Source organism: Carassius gibelio, chromosome A17 (genome assembly GCF_023724105.1).
Source record: "Carassius gibelio isolate Cgi1373 ecotype wild population from Czech Republic chromosome A17, carGib1.2-hapl.c, whole genome shotgun sequence".
NCBI lineage: Eukaryota > Metazoa > Chordata > Actinopteri > Cypriniformes > Cyprinidae > Carassius > Carassius gibelio.
This window is the reverse complement of record NC_068387.1, coordinates 17,228,649-17,255,288: the sequence shown is the minus strand read 5'-3', so window position 1 is coordinate 17,255,288 and position 26,640 is coordinate 17,228,649. Positions and strand designations below refer to the sequence as shown.

The following is a 26,640-nucleotide window of genomic DNA, read 5'->3' as shown; positions in this document are numbered from 1 at the left end:
GGACCTTATGGATGCTGCAGGATTGCAGTCCATAGCGGCGTAGTGTGTTACCAATGTTTTGTTTGGTGACTGTGGTCCCAGCTTCCTTAAGATCATTCCTCCTCTTGTGTAGTTTGGGGCTGATCCCTCACCTTTCTCATGTTCATCCTTATCCATGAGGGAAGATCTTACACAGAGCTCCAAACCAAGGCCAATTGATGTTTTGTATTTCTTCCATTTCCGAATAATCGCACCAACAGTTGTCTCCTCCTCACCAAGCTTCTTGCTGATTGTATTGTAGTCCAAGCCTTGTGCAGATCTACAATCTTGTCTCTGACATCCTTTGACAGCTCTTTGGTCTTGCCCATGGTGGTGGAGAGGTTGGAATGGAAGATACAGACTGTGTGGACAAGTGTCTTGTACACATAATGAGCTGACATTAGGAGTAAAGTGGCAGGACTAATCTGTGTTCCACATGGGCCCATAACCAGTCTGTGGGAGCCAGAATTCTTGCTGGTTGGTAGGGGATCAAATACTTATTTCACTCACTGAAATGCAAATCAGTTTCTAACCTTTATATAAATGTGTTTTTTTCTGAATCTTTTGGTTGATATTCTGTCTCTATTCGTTAAAATAAACCTAGTATAAAAATTACAGACCCTTCCTTTCTTTGTAAGTGGATAAACTTACAAAATCAGCAGGGGATCAAATAAATATTTTTCACACTGTATGTCTGTAGACTAGAGGTTGTGGGGGTGTCCCATAATCCCATACAATTATGACATAAAAAGTTGAAACACACACACACAGATCAACTTTTTATGTCGTAATTATATCGTATAGTCGTGGCCTAATGGTTAGAGAGTCGGACTCCCAATCGAAGGGTTGCGAGTTTGAGTCTCGGGCCGGCAGGAATTGTAGGTGGGGGGGAGTGCATGTACAGTGCTCTCTCCACCTTCAATACCATGACTTAGGTGCCCTTGAGCAAGGCATTGAACCCCCAACTGCTCCCTGGGGCGCCGCAGCATAAATGGCTGCCCACTGCTTCGGGTGTGTGTTCATAGTGTGTGTGTGTTCACTGCTCTGTGTGTGTGTGTGCACTTCGGATGGGTTAAATGCAGAGCACAAATTCTGAGTATGGGTCACCATACTTTGCTGAATGTCACTTCACTTTAATATGGGATATGGGACACCCCCATAACCTGGCAAAAGTCAATTATGATAAAATTGACACTGTACAAGACCGGCAAAATTACATGTTTTTCCATGATGGCCATGAAGAAGGTGCATCTATCCAGTAACTGATCTGGAATCTGTGGGTGGCAAACACTATGACTTTCTGCATAAATATTTACTCATTTAGAACATTAACCAGACAGTGGAGCTGTCAGTGCCCCTGACTGTACAGCATTCCAAAGCCAACTAGACATACAAAGATACAGCACTGTTTTCTTTCTATGAGTTGTGTAGTCTTCTGTCACACTGCTTCTGTTTTAAGATTCAGTTTGATGTGATTTGAAAGTGAGAGCAGAAGTGCCCTTACATAGATAGTCATTAGATGTGTAAAGTCTTACATGCTCAATGATTTCAATAAAAACTTTAGGTCATTTCCTCTCAAGCATATCACTGGAAGTTAATAACCCATCAATGACCCATCAAGTGCATCTTTAACATCCAGTGGAGTTTTTCTACATCCCTGCTGGGCGAAACACTGAAGATGCACAAGAGTAGGCTATTAGATAAGTGCATGGCAGCATGGTTATAAATAATTAAAAGATTTAAAGATATAGTAAAAGGCCACACCTAATATGACATGACCAGCATCTCACAGCGAACGAAATCATTTTGATGTGTGATGAGCATTGTAATATTTATATATTATTTAGATATACAGCTATGCCTTTAAAAAATTATAATGATGGATGATGATCATTATGAGAGCATATTAATTTATTAAATGTAATAGTCAACATATACACAGATTTTATATTTTCGATTCTTTAAAGTAGCCACCTTTTGCTTTGATGACAGCTTGATCACTTCACAACTGTTAACCCCAAAATAATGTTAGCACACATGTTCACATTGACAAAAACAGGTACCCTTTTTTGGGAACGACCCATCCAAGGGCAGCTCTGGCATTCAAGCTAAAATGTCACACATCTGCACCTGTCGCTCCCACAGTGCGTTCCCAAAGGACTTCCCAGCTGAGATATATAGCCAACTGTTGTTTTCTCTTCGTAGAACTGTATGCTGAAGCTATTTCTCTGTCAGTCGTGTGTTGAAATGCTACAAGAGTTTAACGAGGTTCTGTGGGCGTAGAGCTGTGTCTCCTGTGAGGTCATTGTTTAAGCTTAAACATGAAGTTGAACAGGCAGTTTAGGTCTGTGGCTTGATTCTGCAGCGGGGTGGTGTCCATACGGCTCCTGACCACACTGCTATGAGAAGCCAGACTCGTCTCCTCAGCCATTTGCGCTTCTCTGAGTGACTGAGAGATGTCCGTGAAGGAGGTAGAAGAGGAACGAAAGTCAGACCCAAAGAGGAGATGCGCGAGACTGTTCTGGCGATTGTTTTCTCATGTTTTCCTCATTTTGTCACTCATTTTATACGCGGTTTTAGGAGCGCAGATCTTTCAAAAAATTGAGGGCAAGAATACTCACAATAATGAGTCGGAGCGGGAGATCCGTGCGGTGGCGCGAAATGTGATGGAAACTGTACAGAATCACAGAGGTCTTACCTTGAGCTTATATATTTAAATGATCATTTATTATAAACTATAGGATTTGTATGGTTTCACTGCGTTTAAATGATTCTATCATTTATTTATTTTATGTGATACTGTATATTATAAAATGTAGGCTAACTAATGTACACTTGTATTTTAAAAGAATAAATTATTTATGCTACTTTTAATTTTTTTTTTTTAATAAGCATTTTTTTCCTGCTTCATTTCATTTTGTTAATTAGATGCCTCATCACAGGAAGCATTATTAATTCAAATAGAAAACATTTTGACTGACTTCCGGAATGAAACGGAGAAGTATCAGAACTGGAGCTTCTACAGTTCGCTTTTCTTCTCCTGCACAGTGTTCACTACTATAGGTGAGTAGTCTTACTGTTTTTCTGGAGCTTCACAAAGTTTGTAAAGTTTTCTGTTTTATTGGGTTTTAACCAATATATTTTAAATCTGTATATTTGTCTCAAAGTGTTGTTGCATTCAATGGACCACTGAGTTTGTTATTTGCTTAAGAAAGCTTGACCTTTGGCTTTAGTCTCTTCTCAGTGCTCACACTATATCCAGTTGCCTGCAGTAACCAGCCTAACCATGACAAGACAAAAAACAGGTGTCGCGATCAGCATGTCATGGATTACTTTTCACTTTTTACCATTTAATATTTTGATTAAATCATGTGTTTGCATAGGCTATCCATTAAGATCAATGAGAGTAACAGGCTATGACAGAGGTTTTAAGACATTGAAAAGACATCTATATTTTGTTTGTGTTGTAATGCTCATGCAACAGGCAAAGTTTAAGCCAAGAGATAAATTATATAGATTATGGTTATGGTCCTTTACCATTATGCACTTGTCCAACAAGCATACTTGAAATATTTTGAAGAGACTGAAGGATGACGGGCCCACAATATCATTAATATTATTTTTAATGGAAGCAGCTGTAAGTAAACACAAATCATAATATTACATTTTGAAATATTATTATTAAAGTTATTTAAGCAACTGTGTATGTAGTTTTGTGTATTTTTGGAGCCCACTACAGTTAAGTGAGTGGAATTGACTAATTACAGTAATTAAAGTGTATAGCTGAATATGTGCATTTGTTGCTGCTGTTAAAACCTTGCCTTATTAGTAGTCAGTGTACAATCAGAATAATTTATTTTAATAAGTTAAAAAACTTGTTAAAAGTTCATTCAAACTTGTGAAACTTATCAAAACATATTCAGTTTAATCTTTTTAGATAGGAAAGTGTAAGTGAGACAGGAAACAACAGAGAGGCCAGGAATCAGACTCAGGTCAACTAACCACGCACGTCCTGATTTTACCAAGTCCGATGTGTTCCTAGGTCAACATATTTTGTTGACCCTGGAACAACATTTTACTCCAAAAATATATTCTTAACCATATCCCTACACCTAAACCTAACCTTAACCATGAGTAATCGCTAAAATCAGAGGAAATGATAGATGAATGACACTGATGTACAAGCACCAAACACAGATTTTAAGCATAAACTTCACAAAATCTATAAACTGGTTCTTCAAATCTGATTGGTTAATCACAATGTTGTTCCAGGGTCAACAACGATGTTGTCCCAGGAACATGTCTCACTTGGTAAAATCAGGTTAGGCACTAACCACTGCCCAACAAGCATTCAGCTTAAAAAATATTGTGACCATTGTGATGGAAAATACAAGATTCAGACACAGATAATTGTGCCATTTCCAAATAACCATTAATGGATCTCTCTTCAGAGAGGCATTGTAATCAAATCATGATTTGCTATACATAATAACATACTAGCAACATGTCTTCTGTCTCTATTCAGGGGCAAATTATGTTCTTTTACATTCATGGCTGTGGAGGATGTGGGGAAAATATATCTCTCCACTAATTGTAATTCACAGCTAACCACAGCTCAGATATTAACTAAATGTAAACTTTCATCTTTCAGGATCTTACAGAAAAGCATTATGCAAAAGTGCCAAACACAGCAGGCTATTGTGGATGTCCATTATGTTATCTAGGAAGGGCGTATCTTTGATTATATTAGCAGCTAACTTTAATGAGTATTTTTTTTTAGGCTGATGAGCTCAGATGAGTCTATCTTTTTCCTCTTACTTTAAGTCTGTATATATAATTTGTATATAATTTTTAACATCAACCTCTCTGACACTTGCTCTGATGAAAAAAATTATTATCACCTACCCAGACAGTGGCAACAATGAGACTTATTTGTCATCTGACAAAGCAATTGCAGTTAACCAAGTTAAACGATTTATTGTTTTCAATAGCTTTGACATTTTGAAACGTTTGGCTTTGATGCTTGCACAAAAAGGGACAGCAAAACAAGTGTATTGTCATTGACCTTTGGGAAGAAAAGTACATGATAAAATAAAATAACAACCATGTGACACCATGGAAATAACCTATTAAAATAAATGTATTGCCTCATATTAAGAGAACAGTTTTAGGACATCATAATGTCCTAATGTCATGGACTTGATACTTCTTTTCTTAAACAATATAAGGACATCTTCTCTGATCCATTAACAATAATGATCAATCAATCGATTAGTGAGGGTATTTTTCCAGCAGCCTTAAAACCTGCGATTGTCACTCCGATATTTAAGTCTGGGAACAAACAAGACATGAACAATTATCGTCCAATAAGTATCCTCCCAGCTGCTTCAAAAGTGCTCGAGAAGACAGTGGCAGAGCAACTTACCACCCACTTTGAATCACAAGCTCTTTTAATTCCAATGCAATTTGGTTTCAGACGGAAATACTCAACAGACTCTGCCTGTTGTTACTTCCTGGAAACTATCAGGGCATATGTGTATCGGGGAAGGGTGGTGGAAGCAGTATTCCTTGATCTGCGTAAAGCTTTTGATACTGTCAATCACCAGATACTTTACAGTAAATAAAATTAATACAGTCTCTCTGAGCACACCCAAAATTGGATAAGATCTTATTTGAGCGACCGACATCAGTGTGTGCAAGTGAATAACATCCAATCTGTGTTCAGAGCCACTTCGATGGGAGTGCCGCAAGGGTCTATTTTGGGACCCTTGCTTTTTAGCATCTATATAAATGACCTCCCTACAGTGTGTTCGGACGTTGATATAATCATGTACGCTGATGATACGGTTATCTTCACTTCTGGGGAAAATGAGCTGGAGGTTGCTGACAAATTATCAAAAGAGATGCAAAAAGTTGCACAATGGTTACATACGTCTTGTCTGACCTTAAACGTTGATAAAACGGTCTCAATGTTTTTTTCAAATAAAGTAAATTACAAGTAACTCAAGAAATTCAAGTAAATGGACAAACAATTAAAAATGTAAATGAAACAAAATATTTAGGTCTAATACTCGATTCGAACCTTGGTTTTAAAAGTCACATAAAAAATCTTAGTAATAAATTGAAATTTAATTTGATGAACTATAAACATATTAGAAATTAATTAACTACGGAAGCCTCAAATATATACCTCAACACTATGATTGTCCCACATCTTCTGTATTGCATGTCTAGTTGGTCTCAATCGTGTAAAACATTGTTAAAATTACTTGAATCATTATATAAAAGGGCCATAAAAATCCATGATAAAAAGCCTCACCAGTACCATCACTGTAAAGTACAAAGTAAATATAACATTTTGAGTTTTGAAAACCTCATTAAATATAATTAAATTTCTGCTTTATTTAAAATTATCCACAACATCGCTGCTCCCCCCTTGAGAAAATTTGTCACATTAAATTCGGAGAGAATTTCTAGAGCCACACGGTCGACAGTCAGAGGAGAGTGAAGTGTTCCAAAACGTAGAGCCACATATGGTCAACAATCATTCTTTTATAAAGCAGCGAACCTTTGGAATATTCTTCCAAATGAAATTATCTCATGCACAAACTATAGTACATTTACACGCCTGTCCAAACAGTGGTTATTATTAAAGCAAACCTGTACGCACTGAATTGACTGTGATATGAACGATGTAAATTCTGAGTGAGTGAGTGAGTGAGTGAGTGAGTGATAGATTCCTGAAGTGGAGTGTGTTTTTATGATGTGAGTAAAGTAATGATTTTATGTATTGTTCTGAAATATGTTTTATGAACTTTTGTACGTAGGACCTATAACATCTACCTGTCCAGGGTATTGCGGGTGGAAATTAGCATTTTTTGCTATAACCTGGCACATGACATCTCTTCTTTTTTAGACTAATGTTTTTTCTGTGCATTGTCCCTGATCAAATAAAAAAATAAAAGTAAAATAATGTATAATAATGAATCATTAGAATTATAATAATTTAATTAATTACATAATTATCATTATTATTAATGTCCTATTAATTATTAGTGTTGCTGTTGTTGCTCTCTATAGAGAGTGGGTTTTTTTTTTGTTGCTTAACTTTTACTGTATTGCATTACTGCATTACTGATGCACTGATAACGACATCCAGCAGGTGGCAGTACTGAGACCCATTGGTCTAATGGGTGAAGAAAATGGAAATTGTGTTAGAAATAGGATTTCTTACTGTCAGTTCTGCTCTGTTTTTCTTGTATAACAGGTTATGGACGAATGTATCCAGTGACTGATGAAGGCAAGGTGGCTTGTATCGTGTATGCGATGGTGGGCATCCCTCTCATGCTGCTAGTCATCTCAGATGTGGGCGATGTCTTAGCTGTTCTTCTCTCTAAAGCATACACTCACCTCAGCCTTTTCTTCAGGCAATGGATCTTACATCGCTCATGCATACACAGGCTTGAAAAGGCATCGCCTCCAAAACAATTTCAAGGTGCTGATACCAATGACACCTATATGTTCACCCAGGATGTTGTGGTGAACAAGACAAAGAACATTCAACAGGTGATAAAAACCCAGTCGTCCCTCAGACACACTTCCGTAAAGATTAGTAACAACAAAGAGATCTTTGACCGCATGATCATTAAGGAGAACTTCAAGCTCAAAGGCTCTCTGACAAAATCCTGCTCATGCCCAGATCTCGACCGTATACCACGTCCCAAAACCAAGTCCAAGTTATTCGTTGGCATCGGACAGGAGATGGACCACTTTAAAGTCCCTCTGCTGGTTATCCTGCTGGTGGTATTTGCATATATGGTGTTCTGCAGTCAAATTCTGAAATTCTGGGAGAAGCAGATGGGCCATTTCGATGCCTTTTATTTCACCTTCATCACCTTGACCACCATTGGCTTTGGTGACATTGTGCCTGAACATCCAAAGTACTTCATGCTAACTTTTTTGTTTATTATCATGGGCATGGCCATTATGAGTATGGCCTTCAAACTTGGCCAATCGCGAATTGTTAGCTTTTACAGGCGGTGCATAAAGTGTGTTAGCATGGGCAAGGTAGGAATAGATGAAGACCTAGTCCTAGACAGTAGCTGAAGGCAGAAAGAAGCAAGATGCTTTTTTGTGGCTTTGCTAATGGCTCAGGAAAAGCATGAGCATCCTCAGCACAAGATGGAAATGTGTTTTAATATTTATATACCACTGCCAGTTGAAGGGAAATGAACCACAGTCCTGTTGCACTAAGCTAGTATAAGAGAAAGAGACTGAGAATGAAGTATACACTCCTGTTAACTATTTCAGCCAAAAACAAGGAAATGCAAGAAAAAATCGACAAAAATAGCATGGGAAGTTGTTTATGTTTAATTTGTCTAGATATGTAGCCTGTCAGAAAAAAGCACTAGCAATGCAAGTCACTTAGCAAGTCCATTTATTCCTGACATTTATTCATGTTCATGCAAGATGTATTGTATATCCTACTGGGTGTTCATAATATATCCGATAAGAATATAATCAGTATTTTTTTTATTTTTCATTCAGTGACAAGAGTGTAATATGATATGAACTTTCTGATCAATGCATTACTTTTCTCTTAGTGGCATTGCTGTTATGAAAGTGTGTATGTAAAATAAATGTATTTACTAATACAAACACTAGTATGTAAATGTAGCCTACACCTGTAATATCTTGGCTGTGAAATGTTATATTATCAACTGATAATGCACTTTGAAACCAAGTGAATAAATTAATTATTCAGTGCCATCTGATGAGTTTGTATGTTTACAAAAATGTTTCTCCTCTTTCTCAACTGGTGCTAGAGTATATGCACCAAAGTCAAACGTTTAATTCCTAAGAAACACACTCAACAACTAACTAACAGGCAATGTTCTCATCTTTAAGGCAGGGTTCTCTAAAGTTAAGAACAAATGTGCTTCCAGTAATGTTCGTTAAAAAGTATGTGGTCTAGCACAAGCTCATGATTTAGGTTTACAACCTTTTTTTCACCTAACATTTTTAATTGCACTGTTTGAAAAAAAAAAAGAAGCTGGACACAAATACAAAACACAGCCAGAATTTTCTTTGAGACCCTTCAAATGAAATCAGCTGCCAAATGCATAAACGTTACACCTCACTCAAGGTGGCGCTGTTGTAAAATAAATTGAAGAAAGAAGGCTGCTGATTTCATCCATCTGATAAAACGCTCAAGCTGCTTCTGTTTAACGTTAAATTAAAGTGATTGCAGATTTCCTTCTGCAAATAACTTCCTTATACTTGTAAAGATGGCTAAAAGAGACGCATCACATACACATACGACTTGTATCATATTAACATGAAAATAATAGCCTATAAAGGACTTATATTTAACTTGATTTTAAACGAAGTAGTTTCTAAATAGATTAATAAAATTAAACTAAAAACAGCAAATAAGGTGCTCCTGCCTTTCTCATTTTTGTGTGACGGTTCATTCGTCCGTGTCACAGCGTTGCACCCATCTGAGCTCTCTCTGAAACAGCGTGACGTCAAACACCAGTCAAGAAACTAAAACGCTCCTCGTCCGGCGTGCCTTTCACCCGGGAGCTGACAGCAGAGCTTAATGCAAATGTGCTTATAAGGTAAGAATTAAAACCATACTGAATATTTTTTCATCAAAAATATTTAGATTGGGGAGGTAGTATAAGAAAGGGAAAATCACTATTGTTGATAGTGTATTTTTTTCAGAGAGCTTCAATGCATACATTTATAATTGTATAAAAGTTTAAATTTACTTTAGTCTTTGACAGGCTTTTTTTCTGTTGCAGGATCTTTTTTCACTCGCTCTCTGGCATTTGGATTTTATTAAAATGGGACTATTTGATGCTCTTAGAGATTTTAGTTTATTAACGTGGCTAAGAGACGAAAGACAGTCTCGGAGGCTGATTCTGTTGATCGTTTTCATTGCTTTGCTGCTGGACAACATGCTGTTGACGGTGGTCGGTAAGTGATGCTGTTGTTCACACCTGTTACATGTGCAGGCACACATGATGCACACATATCCCTCACAGCGATCAATGTTAAACTGTTCATGCAATGCTTACATAAGATTCATTTTTATGGTAAATACATTATCCTATATTATGCTGTCATAATATAAAATATCTGTTACATTCACAAAACTTAACATTTAATATATTCATAGCCTATATTTTCATAGGCTATATCAATTTGATATATTTTGCATTATGTACTATGTATTATGAAAATGTATCACTAACAGTATGCTAATGTTACTGCACGTAATAGGGCGTATCTTTTCTAATAAACGAAATTATCATAGGAATTTTTTTAGTTTTAGTTTTTTTGCATATATGTCATATTTATTTATTTAATTATCGATTTTAAATCAATACAAATTTAAATGAATTGTTTGATTTAAAGTATTTCAAAAACTTTATTTGTTTGGGGGTTTGCATTGAAAGTAAAATGACAAATCTGCTTAATGCGCCTAGGATTCTGAATAAAATACCTTTAACTATCATAAACGATTGTTTCTCCGTGTAAACTCTAAACTGTCGGCTGCTCCAGTGGCTGCTGTTGAATTAAAGTAGCACACGTATCCTTGTGTGGATATATATATGACCGTGTGTCGCGCGCTATAAACTGTTTATTTGTTCTCACATCCGCGAGCCAACAAACGGACAAGGTAATTAAGATGGAAAGAATACACACGATGAATATGGCCTGTGTGTACATACAGATGGAACCAAGCGAGAACTGAACCTGTCGTTCTTTGGCTCAAGTGTTGAATGAAGAGGCTTTTGAGCGTTATCTCACGGTGTGCCTATGGGTTATTTACGCATGATAATGTCAAACGCATCTAAGAAACCTATTGTTCGCAAGAAAGGTCAAATGTGGGCTTACACAGCTAGATTAATATTTGAACATGATTTTGATTAATTTATTTTTTGCAAAATGATTGGTAAACAGTGATTCTAAAACTTTTAAGAGTAGAACAAAACTTGCTTACTGTGAAACCTCAAGTGTGTTTGTGTGGAATCCGCAAGTATTCACTGTCTCTGTCTCATGGTTATTATAATCTCTTCTCTTTCCTCTCTGTAGTGCCTATTATTCCAAGCTACCTGTACTCAGTGGATGATGAGGCTGCTCAGTCGGTCCGGAATCAGTCCATGTCCCCTCTGTCCCCATCTGGCACCTTTCAAACCATCGTGTCTCTGTATGATAACACAACCCGCCTGACCGGCTTCAGCCCACAGATGAGCACGGCTAGCCCAATGACCCCAGCCCCTACTTCTGTGATGCCCTCTCAAAATAAGTCTGAATGCCCCAAAGCAGATGATCAGCTTCTGAATGAGAATGTGAAAGTGGGTCTGTTGTTTGCCTCTAAAGCAACAGTACAGCTAATTACTAACCCCTTTATAGGGCCCCTAACCAACAGGTGGGTTAAGGCAAAATCACATGTTTAAAGTACAGAAACTAGCATTTCTCTCAAAAGAAGCATGAAATTGCATGATATTTTGTGCATGCAGTGAGTGTAAATGGAGTGTAAGTAAGGTGAATATTGCAGTGCAATTGTCTTTCTGTCTCTGACTGTTGAGTGATCAGCAGGAGTTTGATCACTCGTGCATGTGCCGTCACCCCTCTACATGATCACTATTGTCCTGTCCAGTTTAATTCATCACTGCTGCACTGAACGGATCCCACTAGAGCTTGGCAAAATCTTGGGATCGGTCAGCTATAATATTTTGTAGCAATGTGCATCACTGTTAGTGAGACACAAAGTGTAACTCACAAGATGTGAAGAAAAAAAAACATTATTTATATGATCTTATAATTATTATAGTAAAAGAAAATCATAATTTTACTTATGAGTGGCGCCAGCACTGTAAATTCAATGTTTGTGGTAGTTTTAAGTTCCTTAGGTGAGGCATGTGTGATTCTTTTTTTTATTCTTAATTGCAGAATAGGATACCAAATCCCAATGTTTGCTGGTTTCTGCATCATGTTTGTGTCAACCATAAGTGAGTAAATAAAGAGTAATTTCAACCCCTTTTTTTAAACATTAATCTAATGACTAAGTGTCTTGATTGAAAGGGGTGGAGAAGATGCCATATATTTATGCAATGCAATTTAGCTAAAAGCTATCTGTTGTGTCGATTCTATGATAAATATTTCTTCTTATTCTTTTTCTTCTGTCTGTTTTACTCTGTGTGAAGTGTTTGCGTTTTCATCGAGCTATACGTTGCTGTTTTTGGCCAGATCTCTACAAGGTGTTGGCTCCTCTTGTTCTTCTGTGGCAGGTAACAGATCTTGTGCAATATTAATGTTAGAATCCAAAGGCATGCTGTCAAAAGATGCAAGAGGAATCGCATTTACCTCAGTCTGTTGAAAGAGCTTGAACACAGAAATATGTACACCCCAAAAAAGAGCATAAAAATATTTTTTGTGATGTCACTGATGGATGCTAAAGAAATTAAAAATATTATATTGCACAACACTGCACACAAAACTAATATTACAGACAAGAAAAAAACCTTTACCCTCTGTAACTAACTATATTTGTGTGTTATGATGCAGGTATGGGGATGCTGGCAAGTGTTTACACAGATGATGAGGAAAGAGGAAATGCTATAGGAATTGCCCTGGGAGGACTAGCCATGGGAGTTCTGGGTGTGTACTGTATAATTAGGATTTCTTAAAAATATTTTGATCTGCAAAACAGGTACATTGGAAATCTTGAATCCTAGAAACATTACATTGGGGGGTTATGCATTAAGTGCCTTGGAGTTGAAGGTTCCCAGGTAACTTTAAGTGGCATGTTTAAAGCCCAAGATCAGTGGTCAGAAGAAATGCCCTGAGTGGGGCCTGAACTTGGTGCTTCCTGTTAATGATGTCATGCTTTAACCACTGTTGCAGGATGTTTAATCCCTGATAGTCCATTATTTTATTCATAATGGCAAGGCATTAAAAATGTTGATCCACTGGATAATAGCTATTTTGTCCTAAGTGATTACATTTTGTTTTGCTGTCGTCATTAAAGTGTGTAAATACTGTACTTGTTAATCAATAAACCCTTTAAAACTATATTCATCTGGATAGTTTCAGACTTGAAATGGGTTTGTTGCAGAACACTTTATTGTTTTACTGTGGTTTGGTAACCTTGGGAATGTAAACTGTTCTGCAGAGCAATTAGTATTGAATTTGTGGCCTGTGTAAATACGAAGCATATTGGCAACGTCAAGAGTTTTCAAAGTAAAGATTGTTTGGGGTGCAGTACTTGCATCAAGTCTTTGCGTATTATGCAGTATACTGTGTTTTTGTATGTGTGTGTGTGTGTGTGTGTGTGTGTGTGTGTGTGTGTTGTGCAGTTGGCCCTCCGTTTGGAAGTGTCATGTATGAGTTTGTTGGTAAGACGGCTCCTTTCCTTATCCTGGCAGTGCTGGCGGTGCTTGATGGAGGTGAGTACATCATTCTCTCTTCTTTAAGCTTGCCAACATTTTTCCAATCGAAACAATGAGAATGATAGCTTAAGTAGTAAAGCATCATGTTATTGTGATAGAAATGTGGAACTGAATGCTGGTGACAGAAACTCATTATAACTGAATTTCTTATGCTGAAAAATGTTGGCTTTATATCTGATGCGTTTGTTTTTTTCTCGTTTTCATGAACAGCTCTGCAGCTATTTGTGCTTCAGCCTTCTAAAGCTGATCCAGAGGTGAGTACAGTCCCTTCTTTCCTGATTTAATTTGATCTAACTGATCAAAAAGGGATGTACTGTATAGCATTAGGTAAACCCTCACCTAAAGGTCAAGCCCTGCGTTTGAAAGGCTTTGTGGAAGCATGTGTAGGTGTGAATACTTGGGTTTTATAGCTACACTGTTATTTACAATGGTATTTGGGACTTAAAATGTAAATTGTTTTGGCTAAAATCCTGAGCAAGAAGCTTACTATGATCTATCAATAGATTTGCACAGCCTCTTAATCATAATTTGGGCTCATTTGTGCAATTTTGTAATTGTACCTTAATGAGAAGATGTGGCTTCAACAAGCTCAACATGACATTGAATCTTTATTAAGTATTCCTCTTGTGGGCAGAGACTGGGAGAAGAAGCTTTGGGGATGACCTGTCTTTCGTACTATGATTGGTCTAGTCTTATCAGTAACAGGACTAGAATGATTTGCAAAATGAGTTTGGGTGTCTTGCACTGGGAACTTTTAAACAAAATGGGATTGAAAATATGTTATATGGATTACAGTACGTGTAGATTGTAGTGAATGTTGATAGCAATGTGTGTAGATGGACAGTGTATTTGGAATAATGCTTTGGTTTGCGTCACAGTAATAGGAAATGTACAGTGGAGTGGCCGATCCAATCAAAGCATGTCTGACTTTGATCAATGGGGTTGATGGTATCAGTTATTACGGAGACCCCAAGTGCCCCTACAGACAGTGTGTGTGTTTATGTGGCTACTTGTGTTTAGGCGATCTGTAGGATTTTGTCATCTTTCAAGTGGAATGAAGCACTAAGAGTGGGTTATGTTTTCCAGCAAATAAATAAACTTAAAAAGAAATCTAATGGGAAATATTGCTATTCTCTTAAAAATAAAAGTTCTTTATTGGAATTTATGGAAAAGCTTTTAACATCCATGGAACCTTTTTATTGTAATAAAAATCAGATTTGAAATTGATTGTTCTTCTCACACTAAGAAAAGGTTATTTGGGAAAACCAAAAATTGTTCTTCTGTTGCACAATTGCAAAAAAAAAAAAAAAACAACAACAAAAAAAACCTTTTGGAACCTTTTATTTTTGCATATTGTCAGTTAGTGATCTGAAAGAGTATTTAAGACAAGTGATCTTAACAATTTAAGACCGCAAAAAAAAAAAATGTAAATAAATAAATGTCTTATTTTATCCCATATATATGTTAAAAAAAAAAAAAAAGAAAATATTGTGCTTTATATTTCAGGTAACGTAGGTGTATTTAAGATCATTCAAGAAATTGAATGAACAAAATATAAAAATACATTATACACAGATTCTTATTAAAGCAACTGTATTAAAGTTCTTCAGTCAAGAGCAGTGAGTCATTTTTCTCTTTGTTTTATTATTTTAATAATATTATAGGATGTGTTGACCCAAAAATGAAAAATATGTCATCATTTACTCACTCTGAAGTTGTTTTAAACCTGTATGAGTTTCTTTCTTCTGTTGAACATAAAGGTTATTTTCACAAATGTAGCTAACCAAACAGTTGCTGGTCCCCAGTGACTTTCATTAGTTTTTTTCCCAACTATCAATGTCAATGGGAACCAGCAACTGTTTGGTTACCCACATTCTTCAGAGATTGAAAACGCTGAGAAAAAGCGCATGTCAGAACAGCACACAAATTAAATTTTAGACCGGCAAGGCTTGAAAGCACATGCAGATAATGTACTGCGAATAAGTGCAGTGTCCATGAGTGTAAAACTGCCCCTACATTATGTCTTCAAAAGCTGATTGTGGAGACATTTTAATCATCCTCGTTCCAAAAATGTTATATCGCGCACCCCTACGTCAAATATAGCAAAAATCTGTTGAACGTTCCTTTTGATTTTCCCCATAGGACAAAATGGATAACTGTGGTATCCAGGATTTGTTTACTGTGGCACAACACCATGTATCCAGTATGACACGTTTTGGACTGTCAAGGGCCTCATTGCTGTTGTTTTTCCACTGCAGCGTTAATGTTCAGGCTGAATTGTTTACTTTATTTTAATGAACTGATGTTTAAATTTTTTCCCAGAGCCAAAAAGGAACATCAATTATTACCCTCATGAAGGATCCATACATCCTCATCGCAGCAGGTCAGACCAGACAAATAAACAGTTTATTCCTACTGTTCTACTGTGCAAACCTTACTATCTTTTTTATAAGAATGTATTCAGATCTGAATGTCTTTGAATACATGTGAAAAAAGAAACCAATGGTTTAACCAATTCTACATGCTTTCGGGGGTGTGACACATTTAAGTGTTCTTTCTGTGACAGAGAAGGATAAGAAAGTGTCAAGTGTGTGTATATGTGAGAAAGAGAGAGAGAGAGAGAGAGAGAGGGTGAAGTGGTCAAGAATCACATCTGTGTTTGTCTCTTCCTCCCCTCCTCTCCAATTACAGTGGCCTGAGTGTGGGGGCAAGATAATGCTGTTTATTATATCTGACAAAGGAAAAGAATGGGCTCTGAGGGAGGGGGGAAGAAAGACAGAAAGAGATAATTTTTCAGAAGATGAATCCACTTACCCTCCTCGTTTTCTTTTTCAGGTTCCATTTGTTTTGCTAACATGGCCATTGCTATGCTGGAGCCAGCTCTGCCCATCTGGATGATGGAGACAATGTGTCCCAGGAAATGGCAGCTAGGTTGGAGAATGTGCTTCTTGTTAATGTGAACACTTACACATTTCTTCAATTGCCGTTGTTCCAGAGAAATTTTTACCGTGGGCAAGATGGAACATAGGTCATCATTTACAATGAAATATGGACAAAGTGAAAGAAATAGCAAATAAAGCATAAATTATGTTTATGTTTATTATTAGTATATTAATGTTACATTAATAACAGTGAATACCAATAATAAATGTCCAGATCGTATTTTACAGCAATTAAAAGAAAAAAAATGTGAAAGAAGAAAAAAATTAAATTAAAAAATATATTTGAAATAATAATATATTATTTATTTTTAATAATAATATTTTTAGTTTCAATTTAACTTTTTTTGTGATGTAATTACTAAATTTAATTACTAAACTTAATTTATGCTAATTACTATAACAAGATTGGGCCTGAACGGGATGATTTGCTTATTTATAATAATGGGAATTAAATTTTAAGACCATTTTAGATTTTTTTTTTGTCATAATGTTCTTAATTTATTTATAAATATATATATATATATATATATATATATATATATATATATATATATTTTTTTTTTTTTTTTTTTTTTTTTTTTTTTGTGAGGGAAGCAAATGACACATACACTGTCCACAGATTCACACAATTTGCTAATAATAATAATAATAATAATCGTTTTAGAATAGTTTAATAATTATTTCCACATCATTTTAGAATTGTGTTTAAAAAAAAGCACTAAAAGCACTAGTGTTCTTGTTCCCCATACAGTGTACTTCACCCTTCAGACTGTAAAATACAATTTAAACAGTTAGTGTCTTCTGGGTTTCTCCACAGTTTTCCTGCTGTTTACAAAGCTTTGACAGATAATAAAGAGAAAGAGAAAGAAAGGAAAGCAGAGAAACGGGGAGAGTGAGGATAGGAAAGGAAGTGTCTTTGGTCTGGCAGGATATTGAGGTGTTATTGGCAGGCAAAGGAAAGCAAGAGAGCTAATGAAAGAGAAGGAGCGGGAGAATGAGAGAAGCAGCTTCATAACCGCATCTGTGAGACAAACAGCAGCTTTGAGATCAAACTGATAATGTGTCTTCTTATCTGAGCTCTCCCCTCTCTCTCCTTTCTCCTTTTAGGGGTTGCGTTCCTGCCAGCCAGCATCTCATATCTAATAGGGACCAACATCTTTGCCGTTTTGGCTCACAAAATGGGAAGGTAGGAGAGGGAAATTAATGTGTTTTTTTCCCCTACTTCTCTTGCCTTATCTTCCTCCGCTTTGCTATCAGTTTCCTCTGTTTTGAAAGAGTACTAAATGAGTTTCTGTCGCCGGGTTTTGTAATTGTATTTTTCAGTCTCAGCGTGCTGTTTATTTGTTTATTTATACTATACACTTACTACTTACATTGAGCTATACACTCTTATAAAATGGCATAGACATAATTCCCTTTATCAGAATATGTTATGTCTGAGGGTCCAAAATTAAATCTGTCACACCTGCCAATGGCCACTGGGAGAATATTATTGGCCATAATTATTTCTTACAGAGTTTTGTTTGTTTTCATTAAAATTTGTACATGTAATTAGATAGATAGATAGATAGATAGATAGATAGATAGATAGATAGATAGATAGATAGATAGATAGATAGATAGATAGATAGATAGATAGATAGATAGAATGTTGTTAAAAAAACACCTCTTTAAAATATTTTAAAGATTAATTTATTCCTGTTATGGCAAAGTTTTAGTGCTGCCCTAGTCATTGTTGGTTATTGACATTTTAATCAGGTAACTTGTCCGAAAAATGGAAAATTCTTTTTCAGTTGCCCCTTCTCAAAATCCACAAGCATTAATGTCGAGCCTTGGTTTCTAAGAAAAGACAGGCATGTCTGGCAAAACATTTGAATTGTCAATGGAAAAACACAGCAGGGCCTGTAGATGTGCACTGTGACATTTAATGAAATTTATGCATCTCTATTAGGACTGGTGCTGTTGTTGTGAGCTTTGTGACCCAAGGTTTGTTACTAAATGTCTTAGTCCCCAGTCAACCTCTGGTTCAGAACAGCAGAAATTTGTTGGCTTCATCTCTCTCTCTCTCTCTCTCTCTCTCTATCTCTCTGTATAGATGGCTGTGCTCACTTATAGGGATGCTTCTGGTTGGAATCAGCATTCTCTGTGTAAGTTCTTTTAGACAATTAACTTCTCTCAGAGAACACACCACACCTGTGAATATTTCAGCAGCTTATGTTTTATTGCCCACTGGTGTGGTTGAGGGCTGGAAAGAAGGTTTATTTTGAAGTGAGAGCTCTGGCTCTCTTTCCCCTGGACATATCCCACTAAGCAGGAAGACAGTCTGTTCTCTTATGCTTATCAGATTAGACTGGAAAACAAGTTCAGATGAGAGTCAAGTACACATTTGGAATTTTGATTATGGAAAAATCATCAGGGTTAAAAAGGTTATGAAAAGTCTTCTGTTCTACAGAATGTTGACTGTATTTGATGTTTTCACGTACTCAGTTCTCAGTTAGTTAAAAAAAATATGTGTCAGCTTCCAGTATTGAGCTCTTCTAATTGTTCTACAGGTGCCTCTTGCAAAAGACATATACGGACTCATTGTGCCAAACTTTGGAGTTGGATTTGCCATAGGTGAGTGAGCTTTGCTCCTTACTCAATCTATATCAGAATTTCTTAAAATTCTATTGTACTATGTTAATGTCAAATCAGATCACCTGTATTTATATTGCAATTCATACAGAAGAGATTGTAGTAGCCCTTACCAAAAAGTAGTATACTTCAAGTTTATTTTATTAAGTATACTTAAGTAAAGTTCAAGTATATTTTTAAATACTTTATGTAGCACGTAATCAAATATCAGTGTTTTAGGAGTATACTTGTAAGTGTACTGCTTCAATACTCCTTGGGACTAAATTGGCCCACTTTCTAGTATATAAAAGTATACTTTTAAGTATACTTTAAGTATAACAGCAAACTTTGAGTACACAACTAGTTTACCTCTATGTTTGTAGTTTGTACTGCAAGTATACTAAAAGTGAACTAATAGTTATACTGATAGTTTACTAATTAAATACTTTGTACACTTTGAAGTATAGTCTCAGTAAACTACTAGTTTAGTAGTTTTATACTGCAAGTGTACTCATATGTTTTCATTAGGTGAACTTTATATCATAATTTAAGTATACTAGTATGTCCCTATTTAGGTTTGAATTTGTATATATTTTGTTACATGAATATCTGAAAATACAAAACATCAAAAGAAATAACAGGGTATCTGCTTGTAAACAAAAATATTTTATTCTAGCTTTATGCATTCTTTTTTAAAACACTTTAATGTGGGTAAGTTAATAAAAAAAATAAATAAAGAAATAAAGAAATAACATTTTGAACAAAAAGCTGGACATTTTATTCCATAACATTACAATTTTAATGTTGTTTCATGTCAGATGATCATGTTATATTATGTGTTAGTATCTGTTGTTTCTTTTTCTTCTTCACTTGTGTTTTTTTGTAAATTCTGTACAGAAGATGTGTACTAGCGCCCTCTACCTTATAATAATGAAAACACAGATTCTAGGAGCACAAGTATAGTTCAAATATATTTAGACTTTTTTGTAAGTATAAGTCAAGTATACTTATATGTAATTTTACGTATATTTCTGTAAGGGAAACAGGTCAATTTAGCTCAAAGGGAATCATTTAAGATTTTAAAGGGAATTTGAACAGAATCACTGTTTTACGGCTGATCACTGAGTCGGCCAGCGATTAATTGAATGAGCCATTTAACATCAAATCTGCACTGCATATTAATATGCAAACTACAGTGAAAACACTTATTTAGCACCGTAACAAGATCGGCAGTTTAAGACATTGGCAGAAAACACAAGATACTTCTCTTTTCAATATGAATAAGGCTTTATTAGATAAATCTTAAGACATATAAACTAATCTAACAATAAGCACATGCACTCACACATTCACACAAGTTGCAGGAAGATTGAAGGTTAGGAATGGATGAGTTTAAGAGAATGGAAATATGGAATCCCAAGTTTACAGCAATACGTGAAATTGCATAGACATGAACAGCCATCAATCACTTAATTAACCCTCGCATTGAGTTCCTCAATGAGTTTAAAATTATATTAGATACACAGTACAGAGCAGAGTCTAGAGGTTATTTGCGTTGCCGGTGTAAAGGGGGTTCTCTTCGTTGCCGTTGGAAAGGGGGTTTACCAAGGTTGCTGATTGGCTGGAAGTTCAGTAGTCACTGAAGTGACGTCTTGGGAAGCCCGTGGTTGGGCGTTGGCTGAAGACGCAGAGTTGTGTGGGCTGGCTGAAGTTAAATGGACACTCGAAGTCAGACTCGGAGACACAGCGTTACAATACTTAACTCAGAACACGAAACTCTCAACGGAAAAGAAAAGAAACTAAAGTAAAAGAACAGAAGTAAAGTTTGACAAGACTAGGTGGTGTTTCTTCTCATCGTGGCTAAGTAGCAGCAGGCGTGCAGGGCGACGCACGCTGGAACTGCGCTCAAAGAACAGCTAACAGTGATGATTAAAAGCAGCAGCTGAAAAATCATGAACGCTAAAAGCCAAATTTGATGGTGTCCTGAGCATTTAAACTGGCCTTTTGGCCACACCTCAAAGGTTGTCTTGACCAATTAGATATTGTCTTTGCTCAGGGTATCATAAATCATATGTTATCTTATCAAGCATGTGGTCTGAATTTTCCCGCTCTTGCAGGGTATAATTTTGGACATGATTCCTATAACAAGAATGTGATACATTTGACAAATAACTGATGTGCAGAACTCATGAATCAGCTCCGATCAGTTCAGTGTTGATTCGGTTCAGTTCAAAATATTTAATTTTCAACAGACATAAAATAGGTTCAATTCGGTGTAACTTACTTACTGTAATGTAAATTACTTAATATAGCATACTTACTGTAGAGATGGTACTCTTTTAAAATGTGTATAATTAAAAAAAAAATTAGAATGAAAGTAAACAAGCTACATTTTTATGATTATAATACTGTAGAATGTGTAATGAAATGTGTATTAGAAAATGCAAAATATGAGCATTTCACTAATGGCATTAGACCCACTTTATGAAATAGTCCATATTTTGTGGTCTGCAGGTATGGTGGACTCCTCTATGATGCCTATCATGGGTTACCTGGTAGATCTGAGGCATGTGTCTGTGTACGGTAGTGTGTATGCCATTGCTGATGTTGCCTTCTGCATGGGCTTTGCAATAGGTAATGTTTCCAAATCTGATATTCATTTTCATGAATTAATTTGAATTTCTACTTTAAAAGTTTTTAGAGGAAAGTATTGTTAACAGCATTAAAGACTCGTGTGTGTGTTGTGTAGGTCCATCAGCAGGCGGGGCGATTGCACGGAGCATCGGCTTTCCCTGGCTCATGACCATCATTGGTGTAATAGACATCCTGTTTGCTCCTCTCTGTTTCCTTCTGCGAAATCCTCCTGCCAACGAGGAAAAGATGGTCAGACCCCACAATATGTCATCCATCAATTCAACATCCATTAAATTCATTCCAATCTACTCACTTTCTAACACAAATATTACAGCTGTTTTACAGCTCTTTAGCATATATTTACAATTCTCATTTGAAATCCGTTTTACTCCCAAGATGTGACAATTTCCACATAAAACAGGATATTTAATGAGAAGAATTGTAGGGACAAAGAATTTACAAAAAGACCAGTAAACAAGTGTCCATTTTGATTTCATGTTGCCTTCAACATGGACAGTTTGTATTTGTGATTTTTGCACTTTGATGCCAAAAATATGGACATATCCTGATTCATTGTTATTATTCCAGTAGTACCGGTAACCATATGTTCACTCTTCACCTGCCATTCACACAAGCTTTCCTTTTGATTTCATCTCTAACTTCAAGTCACTGACATGATAGAATATGACCGCAATAGGAATTAATGTTACATAATAGATACAAATAAAAACTGCGCAGGATGCCCTCAAGCTAAGATCAAAGAGTGATGTTGATCTGAACAGACTCGTGCGTTTGCCCTCAAATGCTGCGTGATCAAAGCCAAGCATCATGGTCTTTCTTTCTCAAGAGGAGCACTACACTAATGTGCACATGCCCACAAGCCAGATCTGTATGCCTCTGTGTTTATACACTCTCTATCAAAGCCTCATTCAATCACAGTGCAATAAATCCACCATCTCTGACTATCAGTGATGTATGGCCAAAGAGATCAGCTCCTCCCACAGTTGATGATGTCACATATGGCCATATCGGGTGTGAATTCATATTGCTGATGAAGACAGTGAGGTTATGCAAATTTATCCCTCTTTTTCAACACTTTACTCCTTATTTTAGTTAAAAAATGTATTCCTTTGTGTTATTTTTATCTGTCACTTTTGGTCCCTCATAACTACAAGTCTACTGAGGTTGTTCTCTGCATACTTAATTCTTGTGTAAATACATATATGCTTTGTCTATGTAAACACACAGTATTTTTGCTTTGATGTGGTTTGTATGTGATAGATAAATGTAACAGCATAAACTGTGAGGTGTCCTGTTCACCAATGATGGTTTCTTATCTCTGTCTTTCTCAGGCCATTTTGATGGACTCTAACTGTTCAATGAAGACCCGTTCCTACTCCACCCAGGGCTCCAGCTACCAAATGGGTGAGGATTTTGATCCAGAGAGCCCTGAATAGGCCTCATCCAAGCCCTCGGCCATGTATGTCACCCAGAGTATCTATTTTGTTGTATGAAAGAGGAAAACCACAATGCTAACTTGTGAGAATGTCCCTTATCTGTCCCGCACTGTCCTGTGGTCGTGATGGTCATGTTCTTCTGAAGCAAACCAAAGTTGTTCTTGTTGCCATTTGTTCTCAATGTGGGAGAGGTGAAATATCTAACCAACAGCCTTATCAATATGGATAACACTTGTGTGTGATTTAAAATGTAGGATTTGAGAGAGGATAAAAGATAAACCCTTAACTACAATTTTATTCAGCATGACACTATTCATATTTTCTCTTTCAAAAGTCAGACAGGGTAGTTGAAAAGATTCATTCAGTGTGACGTAACGGACAGATATGTATTGGATATTTATTGTTTGTCTGTGGTGGTAGGAAAGTATGGTCTTCATATATGTATCTATCAGTCCTGTTGAAGTCTTTGCATAGGCGTAAACGTCAGTGAAGGTGGAATCGAGTCAGTTAAATGGATTATATCACACCTTGAAATGGGCCTTAAAATGTTGCTATTGGTATCATAATCAGTTCAAACTGCTGAACAGCTGAAGAACATTTTAGGCAAATTAAAACTTTAATTTTTACATTTGGGATCGATTTCTTTAAATCTGGTACATTAATTGATTCCATTGCTGTTGTTTTAATTTAGGCTTTTGAGAGTAGATTTTAATGTTACCTTGCATTGGAGTGTAGGTCCCAAGCTTTTCAAAATATGTTGTTGTTTTTTTTTTTGCTTTTTGAAAAAGCAAAAGGTCTGACAGCATCAGGTAATCAAGCAGAATGTCCTCCTGTCATGTTCTGTTTGTGTGACTTGCGTGATGTTGCTAAAAATTATGTACTGTATTATCAAAGATGAGCCACAGCTACATTTTGAATTGTTTCAGTTTAGTTAAATAAAAGTAAATTATTGCTGTATGCATCCAGATACTTTAGGTACTTTAGAATTATATTTTGCTTTTAAAATGTATATAGTATATATATATATATTTATATATTTTAGTAAGTCTTTTGAATGTGCTGAAATGCTATTCTGTTCATTTGTAAAGAATGCCTCAATACTGCTCTTTCCCATATTTGATTTTCCTTTTGTGTTATTAATCTTTTTAAGAACTGAATTGGCTGTTAAATTAAACATGGCCTTACATTAAGCTCCTTAAAGCCATATATATAAAATATACTGGGGTTTTATGAAGAATATAAATATTTATTGAGTTTATTTATTTGTCTGAGGCAATGAGCTTAGTCAATACAGGTGTCTGTGCAGGGTCAATGGTCTTTTTTATTTATTATTTATTATTAAATTAATACACATTCTATGCCTTAAAATCAGACAACCTGCTGCAAACACTTTTTAGTGTACTTTAATTCAGAAACAGTCTTATTGTTTCATGGACCCTATTCGTCATATGCTAATTGACAGCTTAATCTAATATTAAAAACATGTCTAATTCCCATCTTTTGTTTATCAATTAGATAATATCAGGCTTTTTCTTATGGGTTGAACTAGTTGGTTTTGGAGGTAATCCTTCCATCCCTCCTAGAGTTAAACAGTTGAGTTTTTACAGTTTTCGAATCCATTCAGCCGATCTCCGGGTCTGGTGGTAGCACTTTTAGCTTAGCTTAGCATAGATCATTGAATCTGATTAGACCATTAGCATCTCGATAGCATCAAGGAACTTTGCTGACATACCATGGGTACGACAGGCGCAAGAATATTATTCAGTGCCTGAAAATAGTCCCAAACTAGCTGGGGACTATTTTCAGGCACTGCGTAATATCAATGTGCCTGCTGCACCCATGGTATGGCAGCAAAGTTCCTTGATTATTACGCAGCGAGATTATAGTTCCTATCCATATCAGCCTAGAAAATCGCAACTTTTCATTTTCCGTCGGTCTTAGTAAATGATGTAACTACAGAAGTGTCCAGTATTAAATAGGAGAACTATAAAAGCGCTTTGGTCATTTTTGAGCAAGATACTAATGGTCTAATGACTCTAATCAGATACAATTATCTATGCTAAGCTAAGATAAAAGTGCTACCACCAGACCCAGAGATCCGCTGAATGGATTAGAAAATGGTAAAAATCAACTGTTTAACTCTAGGGGAGTTGGAAAATAAGCCTATTTTCAAAAAAATTGGAGTGTTCCTTTAAGCATCTGCACAACCGGAGGATGTTTGTATTAGATGTGATGATGTGCGCTGATCCCAATCTGCTATCATTACAACTGCAGTTCTGGACAGAACAAATGCAAGTGAGTCAGCAGACAAAGTTTGCCATTGACGCTATACAGGTCGATTCCACTATGATCTAAAACAAGATCAGATTTTTAAACGCAAACACAACTATAAGGTGTCTACGCAGGTTTAATCAGATTGGTAAATGTGCTGCCAATGTTTGAGTTGCAGCAGTGTCCTTTAACCGCAATGTCATTTTTAACCTGTTTACCCAGTAAGGGTTAAGAAGAGTATTATGTCATTTATTTTCAAATTGTTTTTTTTTTTTCTGAAATTTGTGTATGTGCCAACGTCAGTGTGTGCCTTCAGACTGGTATATCTTGTTTGTGTTTACACTATATCAACTAGGAGGTTGAGCTGCTGGTTTTATATCCAGTGTTTAGTCTGGTGGTTAGGTTTTACATCAGCGTTAGAGCTCTGACGATAATGTATGTGTGTGTGTGTGACCACAGCAGAAAATAAATGTTTAAAAAGACATGATGCTTGTTTTTCCCAAGTGATCTTAATCATTTTGGATACAAAACAGACTTTACATGATTGACAAATAATTTTATTTGATACAATACTGGAATGAAAAGAGAACCTGGTAGAATGACAATTCAAGTCTGCATTATCCAATGAAAATCCAAAACTTTAAAATGTTCTATTGATTTAAAAATGTTCTTTGCTTTACTCAGTTGTACCAAGGTTTAAGAGTGTTATTTCCTGTTATTGATTCTGCAGTGTGGCAATCTTGTTAATGGGTTCACCAATAACCACTAAATGCCACCTGCTCCCAATGTCTTATCAATGGCTAACATTATGAACGTTTAGTTTATAATAATCCTGATATCAGCTCGCAGGGTTTTCAGAAGTGACTGTCCATATACAGTTTTGCCCACTAAATATACTTTACCATGTTTTCCATTAAACACAGGCTAGATGGATGTACTTGAGTTTTGCACTCACATCTTTTGAAGTATCTTGTGCAAAACACGGTATTCTCTTCTCATTGGTTTCATACCATCGCAACTGGCTTCTCGGTTATCAAATGTAGCGAAAACACAGATTAGCTAAAAATGAATGCTATTGCAGTATTAGTGTATATGGGAAGGTGCAAAAATTACAGAGGAACTTTTTTTCATTTCTAATAATTTATTTATCTCAAGTGCATAAGCAAATATGATATGTCAGTGCGTAAAGGTCTTGCAGCAAGTTTAAAAGCTGTGCACTTTGTCGGAAGATGCCCTCCACCA

The 26,640-nt window shown here is 36.1% G+C and overlaps 2 protein-coding genes across 2 annotated transcripts; both read left to right on the top strand.

Annotated features, from left to right (window-relative positions):
• Positions 1-2,107: 2,107 nt before the first annotated feature.
• On the top strand, positions 2,108-8,778 carry LOC128031530 (potassium channel subfamily K member 18-like). Its single transcript, XM_052619826.1, has 3 exons — positions 2,108-2,709; positions 2,947-3,081; positions 7,286-8,778. The coding sequence occupies exons 1-3, from the start codon at positions 2,475-2,477 to the stop codon at positions 8,122-8,124; spliced, it is 1,209 nt and encodes a 402-aa protein (XP_052475786.1). The 5' UTR covers positions 2,108-2,474; the 3' UTR covers positions 8,125-8,778.
• A 562-nt stretch (positions 8,779-9,340) lies between these two features.
• LOC127933195 (synaptic vesicular amine transporter-like) lies at positions 9,341-25,880 on the top strand. Its single transcript, XM_052529995.1, has 16 exons — positions 9,341-9,638; positions 9,825-9,999; positions 11,122-11,458; positions 11,983-12,041; positions 12,237-12,320; positions 12,598-12,690; positions 13,389-13,478; positions 13,692-13,735; positions 15,804-15,864; positions 16,317-16,412; positions 17,531-17,609; positions 18,519-18,570; positions 18,976-19,039; positions 21,551-21,670; positions 21,786-21,919; positions 23,023-25,880. Exons 2-16 carry the CDS (start codon positions 9,867-9,869, stop codon positions 23,125-23,127), a joined length of 1,551 nt encoding a protein of 516 aa, XP_052385955.1. The 5' UTR covers positions 9,341-9,638; positions 9,825-9,866; the 3' UTR covers positions 23,128-25,880.
• The last annotated feature ends 760 nt before the right edge of the window (positions 25,881-26,640 follow it).